General features: G+C 35.4%; 1 protein-coding gene across 1 annotated transcript; it reads right to left on the reverse strand.

Moving 5' to 3' along the window:
- Positions 1–242: 242 nt before the first annotated feature.
- tdgf1 (teratocarcinoma-derived growth factor 1) lies at positions 243–3,863 on the reverse strand. Its single transcript, XM_046861603.1, has 6 exons — positions 3,674–3,863; positions 3,085–3,134; positions 2,817–2,975; positions 2,227–2,341; positions 2,023–2,132; positions 243–1,074 (listed from the first exon to the last, which is right to left on the reverse strand). Exons 1-6 carry the CDS (start codon positions 3,691–3,693, stop codon positions 974–976), a joined length of 555 nt encoding a protein of 184 aa, XP_046717559.1. The 5' UTR covers positions 3,694–3,863; the 3' UTR covers positions 243–973.
- Positions 3,864–19,320: the final 15,457 nt, after the last annotated feature.

The raw sequence follows: 19,320 nt of genomic DNA on the forward strand, positions 1-19,320 counted from the left end.
TTCAACAGAGTTGTGAAATATAATGATGTACTCAACAAGAAAATCGATCATTCCATTTATATAATAAAACTTTTTTTTTTGCTTTGTTTCTCAGGGGGCCATGCAATTTGAAGAAAAGAGACTTGTGTTAAGTTATTTCAAATACAGCAAGATTTCAGACCTTGAATCCTTGTCGTAATTTGAAAGAAATGCTTACCACATTTAAAATCATGACTTTAAGTGAAGCACGAATGGAGAAAAAGCACAGTTATATTCCATTTCTTTATTGCACATTGCATTTTTATTTGCCCACACTGTAAAACTTTAATTCATGCCCAGGATAAATTATGCTGTTGTGGTTTTACCGGCTAAATTAAGACCAGTAAATAATCAGTCATGTGCGTTACTGAGACAATTTAATTGCTTCAGTGACAGTCAAATACAGTACATCCCTTCCATGATCTATCAGATCAACTCAGCCAGTGTGACTGATTGGCCTGAGCAATTGTTTGTGTAAGATAAGGTGAAAAAAAATGGAAAGGTCAACAATCTGAGGTTATCTTGGCGTTATCGTACTCTCTCCCAATGAAGAGTGGTGCCAAACAAACAACTCTATAGAAGTACAAGACTTCTTTAAAGGACATTCACTGGCTGGTTACATTAATTCATATATATAAAAAAAACGTATCACACATATACAGCTCTATGGGCACAATCCACATTGACAAATATTTTCTATATAAATCCTTTATACATGGTCCTTCACATTAAAACAGTCATATTTAACACAGCTAGACACTTAGCTTCCATTGGATGGAAAAAATAATAAAAATAAATCAGTGCTGCCATTAAATGCTGCATAAAACAACAACAAAAAGAGATACATTAATAAAACTTCTTTCTTCTTGCTAAGCCTGTCTCTCATCCCTCTTGCTTGAAAACATCAGAGCCCAAAAGACTGACTGGAATATCAGAGCAATTCCTGGAGTCGTCTTCAAAGCAGAAATGAAAGAAGAAGCGCCAGACACAGGAGACTGTGGGTCAATAGTGTTCTTTGGGCGTTCGAACGAAACCAGCGCACTTCCTGGGAATCGTCTGCAGACCAGAAGAAACAGAGACGTGCAATTAAGTGCATGCGCATCCACACACTGAGCATTTGAGATGCATGTTGGGGGGAAATAGGACCATTATCACATGCTTAGACCTGAAAAACAAGCCCCCGCTGACTAATCCTGTAAGAGTTCTCTGGAATTAAGCGCCAGCCAGTGGGGATTCGCGACTCTATTTGGCCAGTGAATGAGGTGTGAAGACCTTTTTTCGCAGCCTATTCCTTTCCCAGACAATTGCTGATAGAGAGAGCAGGTTTGGCTCCGAGGAGCACCCTCTTGCTTATCACGATATTAATGGGAGAGATAAACGTCTGACATGAAGAGCTTTAAGCGGGCAAATAAGGCAGGAAAGCTTAAAATATGCATTGCTACAGCAAAATGCAAGAGATCAGTTAGAGGATACCAAAGTTATATAAGGATGTGGCCCAGTGTATTTACATTTGTGTAATTTCTTATATCAGTGCCTAGGAAAACAGTATTGGGTTTTAGTAGGAGGCAAAATTTTGATACTTGTGTAGTATTAAATAGAAATTTAAACTGTGGACATTTTTTACAGTAAAATATGTTATTTATTGGATAAACTCTTTTCATATTTTTTAATACAGTACTGTGATATACTTGGTTATTTTGCCATACTATGTAATAGATGCTTCAGATGTAGCCAAAATGTCACAAAACTAATTTAGCAATATTACAGATGCTTTTGACATTTTACTCAGAACTATAGTTTATCAAAACAATATGGCGACCTTTTACATAATATAGTATGTTTGGTTTTTACTAGTCTATTATACTATCTAGTACTGCAGTGTGATGTTTTAAATCTAACAAATCTGTACTATATTATGTTGTCATACATTTTGTATATATTATTAAAAAAAATTTAGATTTATGGATTTTTGGATGTGTGGATCAGTTAAACCATTGTGCTTACCACAGTCACTATGAAAGACCTGAGGAAAGCAGTGTAACACTCCATATCCACATCTGCAGTAGGAGCAGCCTTTTTGAACCCATTCTCCATGGGGGATAACTCCACAGTTTCTGTTATAAAACAACAACCCAAACAAAACTGTTAAATTCTGTGTTACAAATTCATTTACAAATTTATGCTGCCTGTGATGAATGAGAGGGTTACCTGATACGTTCGTCATACTCGCAACTCCGCCCGGTAAAGTGCTTTGGACAAGCACAAAAACTCCCCAAAATACACGTACCCCCGTTTTTACAGCAGTTTCGACTCTGTGTAGCACCTTCAATAAAACAAAAAGTGCAAATTGATGCATTGCCATTGTACTCACAAGACATAGATCTGTTAGCATTGGTGCATTAATGCGTAGACATTTCCAACAGTCCACAGCTCCACATGCATTTTTTTTAATTGAGTAGAAATTGCATTTCCCTGACACACTTGACTGTAAGATCCTGAGGGATGCCAAAAGCAATCCAGATTTTGTGTCCTACTTCAGATCCCAATTAGGGTGTGCAATATGACAAGAAGGCCTCATGCTTAAGGATGTGAAAAATACTTTGTCAAACAATCCTAATATGACCAATCAAGCCACTGAACAGAAAGGACAGTGTTTAACTGAAAAGTTAACTTTTTTTTTCAGCTTGTTCCTCCGAAACAAACAAAGAGCCTATAAACTGTGCTTAAAATCTGGACACACCAAACAAGACTTGGAAACCCTGGATGATCTCATAAATAGCACATGGCTTATCACTTACTTCCAGTGAGTCCGATAAAAGGTAACACGGCCCCAGAGCCCTGGTGCTGGCCAGCCGAAGATGGTGCATTCATTTCATTAAACTGATTCAGCAGTTCGCTGTGTTGGTCACGCTGCTTTCCAGGTGCCTTAGCATTCCCACATATTACACCATCACAGCCTGGATTAACAAAAACACGGCCCCATTCAAGACAGGAAAACACTGTATGCTGTATTAAAACAACAGATGCTCATAGTTTTGAAATAGAAATGGCCTGAAGATACGTTACCTGATCCATGCGTGATTGTTTGGCAGGCAAAAGCTGCAGACAGCATGACCCTGGAGAAATACAGGAAATCTGTTAGAACCAGTACTGCTGTACTAAATTTTATGCCAAAAGTAATATGAACACATTTTATCTAAACCGTTCTAAACTTAACATACGCCTACAAAACTTACTATTCAGTACCACACTACAGAGTACTGAACTGCCACCTACTACTTACGCTACAATATACAGTATGCTTTATAATAAAGAGTACGCTAAAAATTGTTTGGTTGAATCCCTAAAACAATACTTCTAAACAATCTAACATGCCAAAACACTCCAAACAACATACAGTAAGAATATTGTTTGTATGCACTAAATCGTACATGTGTATTCTTGTAATGTACTGTAATAAATATTATGCCAAACTAGATTGTTTATATTTGGACATAAGAAATATCATAGTGAACTACTACCCAATATGTTAAGAGTTATATGGCAAAAAAAATTATTATAGAAGTTCAAAGAAACACAATCCAATTAGTCATTTTAAATGCATATAGTACACTACAATAGAGTGAAATAATTACAATAAAACACACCTCCTTACCTAAGCAGTAGATGACTCATTTTGCTCTTCAAAACCAAGTTAAAACCAAAACTAAAGTTAAAACCAAATGGTGGCAACTTTGAGTTCAACTCAAAAGTAAAAGTTTGCGGTTAACTTTATCCTCCAAACATCACCATCTCCTTGTTCCTGGCCTCTTCTACACCGCTTCGCCATACCAATACCAACATTAACACGCCGCTCGTTCTTAATCCTGATTGGTCACTGGCGCTTTGGCTCGACCAATCCTGAGGGCTCACTGAGGACTCCCTTCATGCGCAGTTAGCACCTGCAAACCCCTCCTCCTCCGGCTCATAGTCATGCATGAGATTGCAGAGGTAACCATTATGGAAATGTGGAGAGCATTGAGAAGAAGTTCCGCCTGTTAAGCCAGAAATCATTAAAGTATCGTCTGCTGACAAAGACAAAGTTTAAACAAGGGAAAGTAATACATTAAAACAAAGTATTACGAAGAAACAATAGTAAATAGTGTAGAATAGTAAAATAACTAGTTTGTAGCCTGGATAGACAAGCGAATTGTAAATCTCTCTCTCTCTCTAGAGAGAGAGAGAGAGAGAGAGAGAGAGAGAGATTTACAATGAGAGATATTTAAAATAATACAACATTTTATTAGTATCTACTTTTCATGAATAAATAATAAAATTTCAGATGTAGAGCATAGGTTGATATGAAATAAAAAAATATATATTGGGAAAAAAAAGGAAATATAAATAAACATCATAAAACAACATAATAGTGTAAAAATAATCTAACAAGTTTATCCCAGAGAGAAATGCAATTATAAACAGTGTGTGTGTGTGTGTGTGTGTGTGTGTGTGTGTGTGTGTATGGTGTTCATAATTGCATTTCTAGCATGGTTTGTAAGAAAGCATAGTTTGTAAGAAAAAAAAAAAATCATGCAGTTTTTTTATCCACCCATAAATATATGGTGGATATAAAATCTGTATGATTTCTTTTTCTTATAAGCCATGCTAAAGCAAATATTAAATAATATAGAAACATATAATAAAATATAAATAAATATATAGTATAATAGGCATGATTTTGTATAATAATAGTTGTGTATTAAATACAAATATTGTGTATAATAATATTATATAATATAGTATAACAGTGCATAATATTTTTCACATGTAATGAATGTTCTTGCAAAAGAAATTATGATGCAGCTTTAATTAATAAAAATGAACTGCTTATGCTTATTATGGGCTATGCACCATTTAAATGAAAACCATTAAGTGTAAAACGTAAGCCCTTTAAAGTATTTTTCGATTAAATATGTTTAAATAAAACATTTTACAACAGCATTTAAATTTAAAGAATAAATAAAGAGTAAATAATTCTGAGGTAACTTCTTTATTAGTTCCCTGCAAAACATTTTATCCACCTTCCATCTTGAATTATTATTTGCATTGACATTTACAATTTATCATACAGTCATTTTAAGTGTGCAGACATCAAGCTTTCAGAGCGAGTGATTGACTGGAGACATGATGAGGTGCAGAGTGATCTATAAGCCATTTGATTACAACCGAAGAACACAAGATGTGTGAATTTAATTTCACAATTTAGCCTGCTACTGCAGCTACATTTTTCATGTGGGGAGACACTTCCAATATTATATGCAAATTAAAATTAGGGTATGGTTTTGCCAACAGAAATAGATGAAGTGAAACTTTAGACCATCACAAGAACTTATTATCCACATTATGCTAATTAACAACCACAACCATTCTAGAAGAAAGGGAACAGAGAATCGTTTTAGGTTAACAAACATGCTTTAAGGGGTTTTATTTAGTTCAGTAACCCACAAGATATTCCCTACTGGCATAATATCCAGTAAAAAAAACCTGATATCTGTTTCATTATTCAATTTAGTGATGATGTTTTTTAACTGTTGTTGTTTTTGCAGAATTAGGACATTATATATTGCCACTTTTCATATTAAAATGATACAAATGATTAAAAGGTATCATAATCATGGCTGAAAATGTACACAAAGTTTATGTATGTAGTTTTTAATTTAGCCATACTGCTGTTTTAGGAGTCGTCTTGACTTCCAGTTTTTCTCCTGCTCCACCTTGACCACACCCCCTCTGTAAACTGTTCACACCCTTAATTACCAGTGAGTTTACCCCCTTTTGTTTGCATTGTGTATGTGTGTGTCCCTAAAGCCATGAACTCAAAGACAATACACATATTTAATGTATTTCAAATCTTCCAATGTTTCTTAGTTTTGGCCTTGTTTCTGACCCCATAGTTTTTTGTTATCTTCTTGTCTTGCCTAGTTCCTATTCATAGTTTGTTCAAAATGGTGTATAAAGTATGTGAACACTATTCTTAATACACAACACACACATGAATTTACTCTCAAGTATATTGTTAAACATAATATAGTGATGTTTTAGCTTAAAACAACATTCCCACTACTGCTAAATAGTTTAACACACCACAGTGACAAAATGGTTAATGACTGGATTACTACTTACTTCTATTCTGGTAGAACAGTGCTTGAATAAATATCCAACTAGCGAAGAATATCTTTGGCAAGTTTTACAAGAGGCATGGCAAAGTATTTGTCTAAAAACCTTACAATGAAAAACACAATGATAAGTCTTTCTTATTTTGTCCCTGGGCAGTGAATTACTCATTCTTCTAACTAAGTGATGTATCCCACAATTAAACCATGAAAACTAGTTAAGATTTGTTATTATGATAGGTAAAGCCTTAATATGTGTTGTGTAAAGTTTCCATTAAAATTGTAGGATATATCTGAAAAATACAGCTCTTTCATTTTGCTAAATCATTGTTCATTTGAATGAGGTAACTAACAAGTATTTGTAAATTAATTAATACGTATTCATTAATGAAATGTAATCAAAATAAAACTTTGTCATCTTAAATGCCCAGGCCAGTTGACGTGACACAGAAAAGAAACATGGTTGCTTACGCTAGTTTTGTCTTTGTGTGCTTAGACTGACTTTCATATTCATTTTTGCCCTCACATGAACTTTAGTTAAATAATTTTTTGTTACTTTGTTACAAATAACACTCCAGTTGCACAAAAGCAGTTCATAGAACAAAATTGTGTGTGTATATATATATATATATATATATATATATATATATATATATATATATATATATATATATATATATATATATTTTTTTTTTTTTTTTCAGCAATGGAAGTAGAGCACTTAAAGCAAAGTAACACAAACCGAGCAATGCAGTGGTGTTTTGGTATTTTGGCCTGTCCAACTTCTCTTACCTGCTCATTTGTGCACCCTCTTAAAACTGCTTCCAACGCTTCATACTTTGATGCCAATGCAGTAACATTGATCGTTAACCTTAATGTTTTTAAAAATTCTATTATAAAATAATATGACTCTTATTGTAGTATGAAAGTGCGAACTCATCGATGGGCTTATCATCATTACAGGAAAATGTCTTCTTTGGCCCAATGAGTTTTTTTTGCCCAATTCCCCCTCCACCCTCACTTTATTTCTGAGAGATTCAAAATGAAACCGAGATGGAATCTGTGAAAGCACAGAGAAATTTATACAGCATGTTTTTTAACACAACAAGAGTTTCCACTATGGTAAATAGTAGACTTAATGTAAATTGTCTTTTTTTTTAGCCAGTTGTAGATTCAAACTGCCATTTTAAGAAGTACCAGTACATTTTATTCTTAATCAAAGTTATTAATTTCCTTTAAATTAAACATTTTCTAATCAAAATTGGATGGGTCTCTGGGTCCTTTAGTGGCACTGCATTAAAAACAGGTGAACACAAATTTGTGTCATCCACAAATTCAGATTGAAGCTCTATCATGCAAAGAGGAAGCCATATGTGAACATGATCCAGAAACACTGCTATCTTCTCTGGCCCAAAACTCATTTAAAATAGACTGACGTAAAGTGGAAAACTGTTCTGTGGTCAGATAAATTAAAATTTAAAATTCTTATTAAAAACTATGGACGTTTCCTCCTCTGGACTAAAAAGGAGAGAAACTATCTGGCTTTTCATTAGCGCTCGGTTTAAAAGCCTGCATCTCTGATGGTATGGGGGTGCATTAATACCTATAGAATGGACAGCTTGCACATTTAGGAAGGCACCATCAACGCTGAAAGATATATAGAGGTTTTACAGCAACATATGCCTCCATTAATCTTTTCAGAGACAGACTTTAATTTTTTAGCAAGACAATGCTAAAGCGCATACTGCATCTATTACAACAGCATGGCTTCATAGTAGAAGAGGATGCTACACAGTGGTAAACATAGCCCATCAAATTCAATATGACATTCTTTTTTTATTAAAATGGTACATTTCCTCAGTTTAACATTTGATATTTTTCTATGTTCTATTGTGAATAAAATGAGATTTATGAGATTTACGGATCCTTGCAGATCATTGCAACTTTTTTGAAATTAGGGTTGTACTGCTACTTCATTGATACAACTAACCAGTTGATGGTTAATGGAGTGGCAGCTGGGATTTTAATTCATGAACTTCCAATCAGAACTCTTTTAGCTCATTTCTTTCACATGAGGTCTGGATCCAACACCTGTATCTTCTCACACTAACACCATTAAGACGACCTTAAGCAATCAACATAAAAAAAGTCTGACAGATTCAGTCACTTCAGCATCCATTTGTATGTTTCTAATTATTGAGGAAATGAGGGCTGTGCAGAGACAGAGCTGTCATATTATTATTATTTATTAAGTTCATTTCTGTCTCAATTTGTCTACATTTAATCTTCTTTTTTTAAATCTTCTTTCTCTTTTCTTTCTCTTTTTTATACCCAAACTGTTTAAATGCACACCCTTATTTTAGCTCCAGCACCGCTGAATAAATCGGATCACCAAATAAAAGAGTTGTCTGAGAAATGACGCTTGGTGTGTCTTTCATTCTTTTTCCCCCCACCGCCTTCTTTTGATTCCTTCCTTTTATATCCACAGCTTGCTGTGTTTCAAATCTATTTAATTGGTCACAATTTCAACCGGGACTGCAAATGAAGCCTTTCTGGGAAAAAAAAAGAAATTAAATTCAAATTATGTGTCTTGGGTCGATGCATTTCTCATTTCCCAGCAAAACACTGCTGTGGGGAGAATTTCTCTTTTAAAGCCGTTAAAATTCATTGCATTCCCCTAATTGTCACAGCAAATGGTTTTCACGACATTCGTTCCTGCTATTTGTTAATTAAAAGCCTCATCAGTAGCACAATCAGAAGAAATGATTGTTATAATGATTATCTACTCACCTTCAATTGCTTCAATCAAAATATTGTGTTTTTTATTTTCACTATAGAATATAATGCATTGTTACTGTTTGTAGAAGTTGTGTTTTTTATTTTGGCTTTGGGTAGTCTTAGTAGCGAGACACAATGTAATGCAATATTTTAGCTGAGCAGTTGAAGGTTAAGGAGTTTTGCTTATGGGACCATCAGTTTACTAGCACAGACCGTTAACCACATACTTATATTTTTTTCTTGTTATTACTCTGTTTTTCTTAAAATAACCTCTTTACTTTCTGTATACAATACAGCATACAACCTACTATTACTGTCTTTTCATTGAAGTCTTTAGCCTCTGTTCCAAACTACCAGGCTTCTGAACAATTTGGAAATATTGGAAGAGCATTTTGGAGCGAAGACAATAAAATAAGAATGCAAAAATGGATCCTGATCTGTAATGTATAAAGACAATGATTTTTCTTATTATGAGTCATACAATTTCCCTAAAAAAGTGTTTTGTATTTCTAATATCAGAGCAATGTTACCAAATAGGATTTTTTATTGTTTCCGTATTTAGTGGAGACATTATCAGAAAATCAAACTGTAATAAATACATTACTCTATAAATTCAAAGCTAATAGTTTGACTTTTAATTACTTTTGATATGATAGTTAGTATTATATAATTAGTATTATATATATATATATATATATATATATATATATATATATATATATATATATATATATATATATATATATATATATATATATATATACAGTGCCCTCCACAATTATTGGCACCCTGTTTAAGATGTGGTCGTGGACTTCTAAAAATTCTCCTTTTTTTTAAAACAACATAGAACCCAAATGCAAAAAAAGAGAAAAATCCAACCTTTTATTTAAGTACATTACTTTGGTGGTAAAAAATCACACATTTAGAAAAAAAAAAAACTTGAAATCATGTGTGCCACAATTATTGGCACCCTGATGTTAATACTTTGTACAACCTCCTTTTGCCAACAAGACAGCACTTAATCTCCTCCTATAACATTTCACAAGATTGGAGAACACAGAGAGGATTTTGACCATTCTTCTTTGCACAATCTTTCTAGATCATGCAGTGTCCTGGGTCCTCTCTTATGCACTCTTCTCTTTAGCTCGCCCCACAGGTTTTCGATTGGGTTGAGGTCTGGGGACTGAGATGGCCATGGGAGGACCTTGAGTTTGTGACTGCTGAACCACTTTTGTGTAGATTTTGCCACATGTTTTGGATCATTATCCTGCTGAAAGACCCAATGACGACCCATCTTCAGCTTTCTGGCAGAGGCCATCAGGTTTTTATTTAAAATATCCTGGTACTTCAAAGCGTTCATAATGCCATGCACCCTAACAAGGTTCCCAGGGCCTTTGGAAGAGAAACAGGCCCACAGCATCACAGATCCTCCACCATACTTCACGGTGGGCATGAGGTGCTTTTCGGCATACTCATCTTTTGTTTTACGCCAGACCCACTTAGAGTGTTTGTTGCCAAAAAGCTCAATCTGGGACTTATGAAGGTAAACACACATCTGCCTTACTTGAATGGTGTGTTCTATTGTCTTTGCCATGTTGACAAATGGGTAAAAGAATTAGGCCTCTGTGTCACGTCATATTTATACCCCAGGGAAACACGAAATCATGAATTACTAATTAAAAGTCCCTAGATACCCTGACCAACCTTAGCAACTACAGAAAAATATATATCTAAAAAAAAAAAAATTAAATTTTTCAGAGGAATTGTTAGGGGTGCCAATAATTGTGGGACACATGATTTCAAGTTTTTTTTTCTAAATGTATGATTTTTTTTACCACCAAAGTTATGTACTTAAATGAAAGGTTGGATTTTTCTCTTTTTTTGCATTTGGGTTCTATGTTGTTTGAAAAAAAAGGAGAATTTTTAGAAGTCCACGACCACATCTTAAACAGGGGTGCCAATAATTGTGGAGGGCACTGTATATATAATACATGTACATGACATGTCATTGGTTTTAGCATCTACTATTTTAAAATCATGTTTGCTTCTGGGGTCAAAGGTTAGGAACAAACAATCTCACCCAAAAAAAAAAAAGATCAGTCATTTTAAGAATTATTTGTCAAGTTTCTCTACAACAGCTATTCATGTACTTTTAAATACATTTTTTTATTTGAATCATTTTGAATCATTTTGATTGGAGACGGATGATTCGCTGTGGTGAATCCCTAATGGGAGCAGCTGAAAGAAGAAGATTTGGATAATTCTTTTCAAATAATTAAACATTTACAATCTTTTATTCAAAATTACTCACAAATGCCTAAAGACATACTGACTGTTACAAGGCACTGACACTAGTGATTCCTTCAATAAATCTTGAATAAGTGTATAAAAATTAGCTATTTATTCTTATATTAAGGCATAGATTTTTAAATATAGATTTAAAAGTTCCACTGTGTCATTCTTTTATGATATTTTACTACTTGCTGGCTAGTCGCTGACCTTCAAAGTTAGACAAATCTCCTCATCAGTCTTTTAGTCAAAAGTGCCAAAATGAATGGTGTCAAAATTAAAAGATTTATATGTGCTATTTAACACAGCCTGCAATTAGTTAATGGGTGTGAATAATGTTTCATAACTGCACTATTATGAATGTGGCCAAATAGAGCAGACCGGACCTCTCCACAGGACAGTAAAAAGCGAACGAGCATCGGATCAGTCCATTCCATGCTTTCGACAGATGATTGGGTTTAATTACTGCTGGTGATATTCAAGGGATGAGTTGAAGATGATGAACAACGGCAAATTAAGCTTAATAATTGATCAGGAAGGGATTAGGACATTGTATTTCCATAATACAAGGTCAGAAATGCTCATGCAGCCCCCCATGTATTTTAGTAGAGTGGCTGAAGGCTTGGAGCTTTTGATGGCAATAGATTGAAATGAAAGGCGATGTATTCAGCCTGGTGCACTTGTGTTTGACATGCTGTCATGTTTCTGTCAGAAGCATATGGAGGTAATTATAGCAGAAGAAGCAGGCACAGATCCACTGTTTGTTTCAAGCTGAATCTTTGCCGATTAAGCTTTCCATAATGCTTATGTCTGAAAAAGAATGCCAGTAAAATGATTTGAAGGAGAGGATGAACACAATCGATTACTTGTCATTTGACCAGCGCTAGTGCAAATAAAAGAAAAGGGCCTAGACTTGTTTTAGTCAATATTTAAAAAAAAAAAATTCTAAATTTGTTATTTAAAGATAAAGGTTTAGAAGAGGTCAGAAAATGTAATTGATACTTATTAATAGCTCTCTTGTTGCAATTTTAGAGATCTTTTTGGAACTCAGTCTCTTTTAGATTATATACATCCAAATTGACAACTTGTTATCATGTTTGGTTCCAACCAAAAGTGTGCCTTATGGAACCAGTGCTGTTCACAGTGACACACAAAAATGCAACAGCTCCTCACCTTCACACCACAGCGGTTTCCACTTCTGTTGAGAACCACAAAATGCAGCCCCCTGGTTCGTAATTGCTCTGCACATCCTGTCTGTCACATCATTCTGTTTTTCTTTTAATTAGTTAAAAAAACTTTGTGATAAGGGCTCTGTAGCTGCCAGAAAATTATTTATAGGGGAACATTCAGTGACATTTTAGCAGGTACAAGTGGTCATGCTTGTTATTTTATTCACCCGGACACATAGTAAGATGATGAAATCACATTAAGCGTGCCATAGAAAAAAAAGTACAAACTGTACAAATAGAATGACAAAAATAATACTGTATAACTCTCATTCCAAATAAGTTGGGATGCTGTGTAAAATGTAAATAGAAAACTAATGCGAATTTGAATGTAAATAAAAACTGAATGAGTTGCAAATTTCATAGACCTATATTTGATTAGATTAGATTAGATTCAACTTTATTGTCATTACACATGTACAAGTACAAGGCAACGAAATGCAGTTTGGGTCTAACCAGAGTGCAATAACAGCAAGTGCAGGATATACAGTTTTTACATGAATTTACATAGTTAAATTAAATAAAATATAGATTATAAACAGTAATTTAAAGATGTATATGTACTATATAGTATATAGTAGTATACAGATGAATATATATGTACTGAAAACACAATATACAGATGAATATATATATATATATATATATATATATATATATATATATATATATATATATATATATATATATATATATATATATGTACTATAAATATACAGATGAATATATATATGTACTATGAATATAATTACAGATGAATATGAATATATATGTACTATGAACAATAATATACAGATGAATATATATATGTATTGTGAACATGGTATACAGATGCCTATTACTATACACAGAGATTTACAGAAGGATGTAAGCGGTGAACATAATAATATTGCTATAACTATAAACAGAGAACGGGTATATATACAGTGGTGATAGGTTTATGGTGAGCAGCAATACAAAAAAGAGCAGTGTGCAAATGAGCAAAGGTTTGTGTAAACAGTCCGTGCAATAACAAAGTGTGAGGTGAGAAATGATCAGTGTCTTGGTGAGCATAAGTTTTTGTTCAGACAGTCCATTAGCAAAGTGACGGAGTGTGAGGTGTGGGGGAAATGTGGTAGTGTATCAGTGAGTGTCAGAGTTCACTAAAGAGACTCTAGCTCTAGGAAAAAAGCTGTTCTTTAGTCTACTGGTCCTGGTCCGGAGGCACCTGTAATGCCTGCCGGAGAGCAGAAGAGTAAACAGACTATGAGCGGGATGAGACGAGTCCTTAAGAATGCTGTGAGCTCGACGCAGACAGCGTTTCTTTTGGATGTCCTCCATGGCTGGGAGTGGAGTCCCTGTGATGCGCTGGGCAGTTTTCACCACCCGTTGCAGTGCCTTACGCTCTGCAGCAGAGCAGCTCCCATACCAGACTGTGACACAGCTGGTCAGGATGCTTTCTACTGCGCAGCGGTAGAAGTTCACCAGGATATCCGAGGAGAGCTGATTTTTTTTAAGTGTCCTCAGGAAAAAGAGGCGCTGGTGAGCCTTCTTGACTAGGCTGGAGGTGTTGATGTTCCAGGACAGGTCCGCCGAGATGTGGATCCCCAGGAATTTGAAACTGGAGACACGCTCAACAGCCATCCCGTTGATGTGGGTGGTGTCATGTGTGCCTCTTGCCTCCTTCCTGAAGTCCACAATAAGCTCCTTTGTCTTGGAGGTGTTAAGGAGCAGGTTGTTGTTGTTGCACCATGTGGCTAGGTGCTGGATCTCCTCCCTGTAGGCAGTCTCATCATTGTTAGTGATAAGACCAATCACGGTAGTGTCGTCTGCAAACTTGATGATTGAGTTAGATCCATTCACAGGCCTGCAGTCGGAGGTGAAGAGGGAGTAGAGGAAGGGGCTCAGCACACAGCCCTGTGGTACACCAGTGTTGAGTGTGATGGTGTTGGAGCAGATGGAACCAGATGGAACCTGCTGGGGTCTTTTGGTCAGAAAGTCCATGACCCAGTTGCAGGTGGAGGTTTTAATGCCCAGATCTAGAAGTTTGGCTATTAACTTGGATGGAATGATGGTATTGAATGCTGAGCTGAAGTCAACAAACATACACAGTAGAACATAGAAAACATATCAAATGTTTAAACTGAAGAGCTAAGCTAACGTAACTTAATAGCTAATGTTCAGCATATTTTCTTTTCATAAGCAATGTCTTTTCTTTTAGATTAAAAATCATAAAATCCCATTAGAACGTTACATTGTAAAGTAGTTGAGAATAAACATCCTAATCTTACATATGAATATAGAGCACAGGCTTGGCCACTTAAGGTCTCAAGGCATCAGATAGTCTGATCTAATTTGGGATGGCATTTTTCCATTTGGAAAGATGACCAAATAAATGACAGCTGAAGAATCATCAACCGTGCATCGGTAGACCACTGATGCGTTCCTCCCTAATTAGCTGCTTCCACTGTCACTTCGACTGACAATGCACTTTCTTCATACTGTGCAAAACCTTAGGAGTCAGGATGTCAAACTTTTCAACATCAGCCTTCAATTAAAAAAGGGAAAATGCTGCATTTCAGTATCATTGTCATACAATGAATGCCTTATTATTTAATAAGCGTCCTAGTTAACATCCTGACAAAATATTTATGACCATGTATGTCCTGTTAATGCAGAGTTACATGGGGTAGTGAGGCGGTCAGAGAAAACCAGATGGATGTTCCTGGAGTGGAATTGTGGAAATTGGTCTAACCTTGCCTGATGCTGTCTGCCAGCAAATAGTTTCAGGAGCTAGTCCAGTTTAGGAAGCTAATAATTTTATGGCACTAGTCCATTTTAAAAAGCTAATCAGTTTATGGATCTTGTCCAGTTTAATAACCTAGCAAGTCCATTTAAAAAATATAATTAGTGTAAGGGACTAGTTTGTCAGTTTAAGCAACTAGACCAGTTTAAGAAGCTAATTAGTTTACAGAGCTAGTCCAGTTAATCAGTTTAAGGAGCTAGCCAATTTAAAGGGTTAGTCAGTTTAAAGAGCTAGTCAGTTTAAATAGGGAACTGGTAGCTCATAGGTTAAGATGTTGGACAACTACTTAGTTGTGTAAATTAGAGAAGTTGCTCTGCATTGTAAATTGCTCTGTATTGTAAATTGCTCTGGATAATGTCTGCCAGATGCCATTCAAGTAATGTTACTGTAAAATTTTTCATTGTTTGTTTTTTTAGTAAAGAGCATTCTAGAAAAGAACCAACAACGAGGCCCGTGTTTTAGACCCTTCATCTATCTATCTATCTATCTATCTATCTATCTATCTATCTATCTATCTATCTATCTATCTATCTATCTATCTATCTATCTATCTATCTATCCATCCATCCATCCATCCATCCATCCATCCATCCATCCATCCATCCATCCATCCATCCACCCACCCAAATCCATCCATCCATCCATCCATCCATCCATCCATCCAGCTAGCTAGCTAGCTGCTACAATGAGAACAGACTGTGGCTTTGCAGTAAGTGCTGCATGTTTAACCCCATTTTTAAAACCTGATATAAATAAATATAATCAGTGATTGCCCTATTTTTCTACCAAGTGGAGGCAGTGTGACATTTCAGATTATTTCAGTCAGGCCAATCAGTATAAATGTGAAACATGTATGTGGAAATGTAGAAAGGCTTGTTTTGAACAATTTTTTACCTTTATCTTACATTCTGTATATGAAGGTTAAATGAAATGCAAATAGCATGAACGTGCAGTTAATATGGGTCTAGTATTAGGAGGCTATATTGAGATTTATTTTTACCTGTAACACTTATATAAGAGAGCATGGAATTTGTCCTAGTCATTAAACAGGGAATAGATTGCAAATGTTCAGCATGGGAACATCAGCAAGAAATAGGGATTACTATTTTATATATAAACATATAATGATTCAGGCTTCAGGTTTATCAGAATCATTCACATTAGAAATGTATTTTTGAAACAAATGTTAAATTGCAAAAGAGGTGTACAAATAACACTTTTTTTTTTACACCAGAACAAGCAGTGTGCTCTGAGATCTATCTGTGTGCACTGATGAGCTATGGAAACATGTCAAGCATATATGAATAGTTTTTTTAGAACATTGGATAAACCCCTGAGCCAAAGCATTTTTTTGTTGCCTGTAAGGAATGATTTGGATCAAAAGCCAGCTTGCATAGATGTTAAAAATAGTACAACCAAAAGGGCCTCAGTCACATGGTTAAGGTTAATTACACACAACAGTAGGCAATATATGGGAGCTGCCCCTAAGGCCTGTGAAGAATGGCTCTGTTTTGGATTGAGAAAACGTTTTTCCTCATAATACATTTTCTGCAAGTGCAGCCCTCGATTAAGATTTAACAAACCATTCTTAATTTAGTGGCATACATATTTGATGCACACAGATGAAGCTGGGTTGAATATTACCACCAACTGATGTTTTAGAATTACATGAAAATAAAGAGAATAGTACAAAAGTATTATAAACTTTATATTTTAAAATATTGTATGTTTGTGTGTCTTATAATTAAAAATATGTATTTTTTCTTGCAGTGGGTTTTTGTGTTTTGTTATTATATCTTACTAAATCAAAACCATTATTCCAAGTTTTCAAAACAAAATCCATGTAGGGTGTCACCAGTTCATATGCCCCATCCATATATTATAAGCCCTATATATTATATTAAACAGACCAATTAACAGTACCATACTATATAAACTATACAGTATATATGTACAGTATCACACAAAAGTGAGTACACTCCTCACATTTCAGCAACCATTTTATTATATGTTCTTATAGGACAATACTATAGAAATGAAACTTGAATATATTTAAGAGTAGCCAATGTGCAGCTTATATATCAGTACATATTTACTGCCCTCCAAAATAGTTTAGCATACAGCCATTATCATCTAAATAGCTGGCAAATGAACATGTCAAAACTATGTCCAAAGTGTCAATATTTTGTGTGAGCACCATTGTTATCCAGCACTGCCTTAATCCTCTGCACCGGTTGTTGCTGGGATCCTCTTTCACTCCTCCACAATGACAGCACAGAGCTGCTGGATGTTAGACACATGCCCTTCTCTACCTTCCGCTTGAGGATGCCCCACAGGTGCTCACAATGGTTCAGGTCTGGAGACAAACATGTCCTTCCACCATCACCTTCACTCTCAGCTTCCTCAGCAAGGCAGTTGTCATCCTGGCAGTGTGTTTGTGGTTGTTATTATGTTGGTAAACTGCTGTTTGGCCCAGTTTCTAAAGGTAGGGCATCATGTTCTTCAGAATGTCTCAGTACATGTTTTACAATCCATGTTTCACTCAATGAACCACAGCTCCCCAGTACCATCAACACTCATGCAACCCCAGACCATGATGCTACCACCACTATGCTTGACTGTAGTCAAGACAAAATTTTCTTGGTTCTCCTCACCAGGGTGTCGCCACACATACTGGACACCATCTGAGCCAAACGAGTGTATCGTATTCTCATCAGACTACAGGATGTGTTCCAGTAATTCATGCTCTTGGACAGCAAACTGTTTGCAGGCTTTTTTGTGAGCCAGCTTCAGAAAAGGCTTCCTTCTTGGACAACAGCCACGCAAACTGACTTGTTGCAGTGTGCGGTGTATGACAAGTGGACCTTCCGCTTCTGTAACTTCTCAACACTGCTGGCAGCACCTGATGCACAGCACGAGGACTAAACCTCTGTGATTGACTCTTGCGAGGTCTGTTCCGAGTGGAACCCGTCTTGGAAAACCTCTGTGTCCCTGGCCACTGTACAGTAACTTTTAGTTTCAGGGTGATAATGATCTTCTTTTAGTCTCGGCCATCTTTGTGATGAGCGACAATTCAAATTCTTAAATCCCCAGAGAGTTCTTTGCCATGTCATGTTGAAAATCCAGTGGACAGTATGATAGAATTGTACTTAAAGCACCAAATTTAAACTGCTCTAACACATGATACACACATTTGTGTGGTCCCTTCAAGCAGACAAAAACATGAACATGATAAATATGACATAGACATGTGGCTTTGCATTATTTCACAACATACAGCTGTTCTACAGTATATCTTTATTTGTATTTGTATCTGTTAACATATCTGTATTCTGATAAAACCACAAGTGGGCAGGCAGAAATCTCTCAAATGACACAAGAAGTTTGTTTTAACCATAAGTCTATTAGATTCATCGTTTCCATTTAAAACACTTTTACTTACTAACATATATATATTTTTTAGAACACATAAAAATATATTCTAATTAAAACATTATTTCTAAATCTTAAATCAATGGAAAAAGTATTCTCTGAATGTGGCTGCTTTAATAATTCAGTCAGAAGCCTCACCCTTCCCCACATTACATGGCACAAATCTAAAGTGACAGGAAAACATCATGTCGTTCCACTATTAAAACATTTAAACGGACAAATAAAATAGTATAACGTGTTTTAGTCAGTATTTTTGTTGATTTAACTGTTGGAAGCTCTGATCGATGAGACACACACAGAGACTCCAGCTTGGATTTGCGATCGTGCTGTGTGTATTCCATTGAAACAATTTATACTCATTCTTATCATTCTCATTATTGCATTCCAATTTTAGAGGTTTTTGTCCAGCAAAATTTTATTAGAAATTGATTTAAAGCTATTAGCCAGGCCTCAATTAATAAGGTATTCAGATTCAGGCACATCCCTACTGAGCAATGTCTACTACGGGTAATAAACAGTACCTACACAGTAAAACACATACAACTGCATTTTAACAACTAACACTTTAACACTGACACAGTTGTTTATTGTGGTGTGATTATATATGAAGTCATAATTCAATTTACATTCAAACAGGTTC

This window comes from Silurus meridionalis, chromosome 11 (assembly GCF_014805685.1).
Source record: "Silurus meridionalis isolate SWU-2019-XX chromosome 11, ASM1480568v1, whole genome shotgun sequence".
NCBI classification, from domain to species: domain Eukaryota; kingdom Metazoa; phylum Chordata; class Actinopteri; order Siluriformes; family Siluridae; genus Silurus; species Silurus meridionalis.

Bases quoted from the DNA above. Each gene is read 5' to 3' on its own strand.
- tdgf1 (XM_046861603.1), bottom strand. From the start codon at position 3,693: ATGAGTCATCTACTGCTTAG. The intron at 2,342-2,816 runs GTAAGTGATAAG...GTTTTATTGAAG, and splicing joins TTTTATCGGACTCACTGGAA to GTGCTACACAGAGTCGAAAC. The intron at 2,133-2,226 runs GTAACCCTCTCA...GTTTTATAACAG, and splicing joins GAGTATGACGAACGTATCAG to AAACTGTGGAGTTATCCCCC.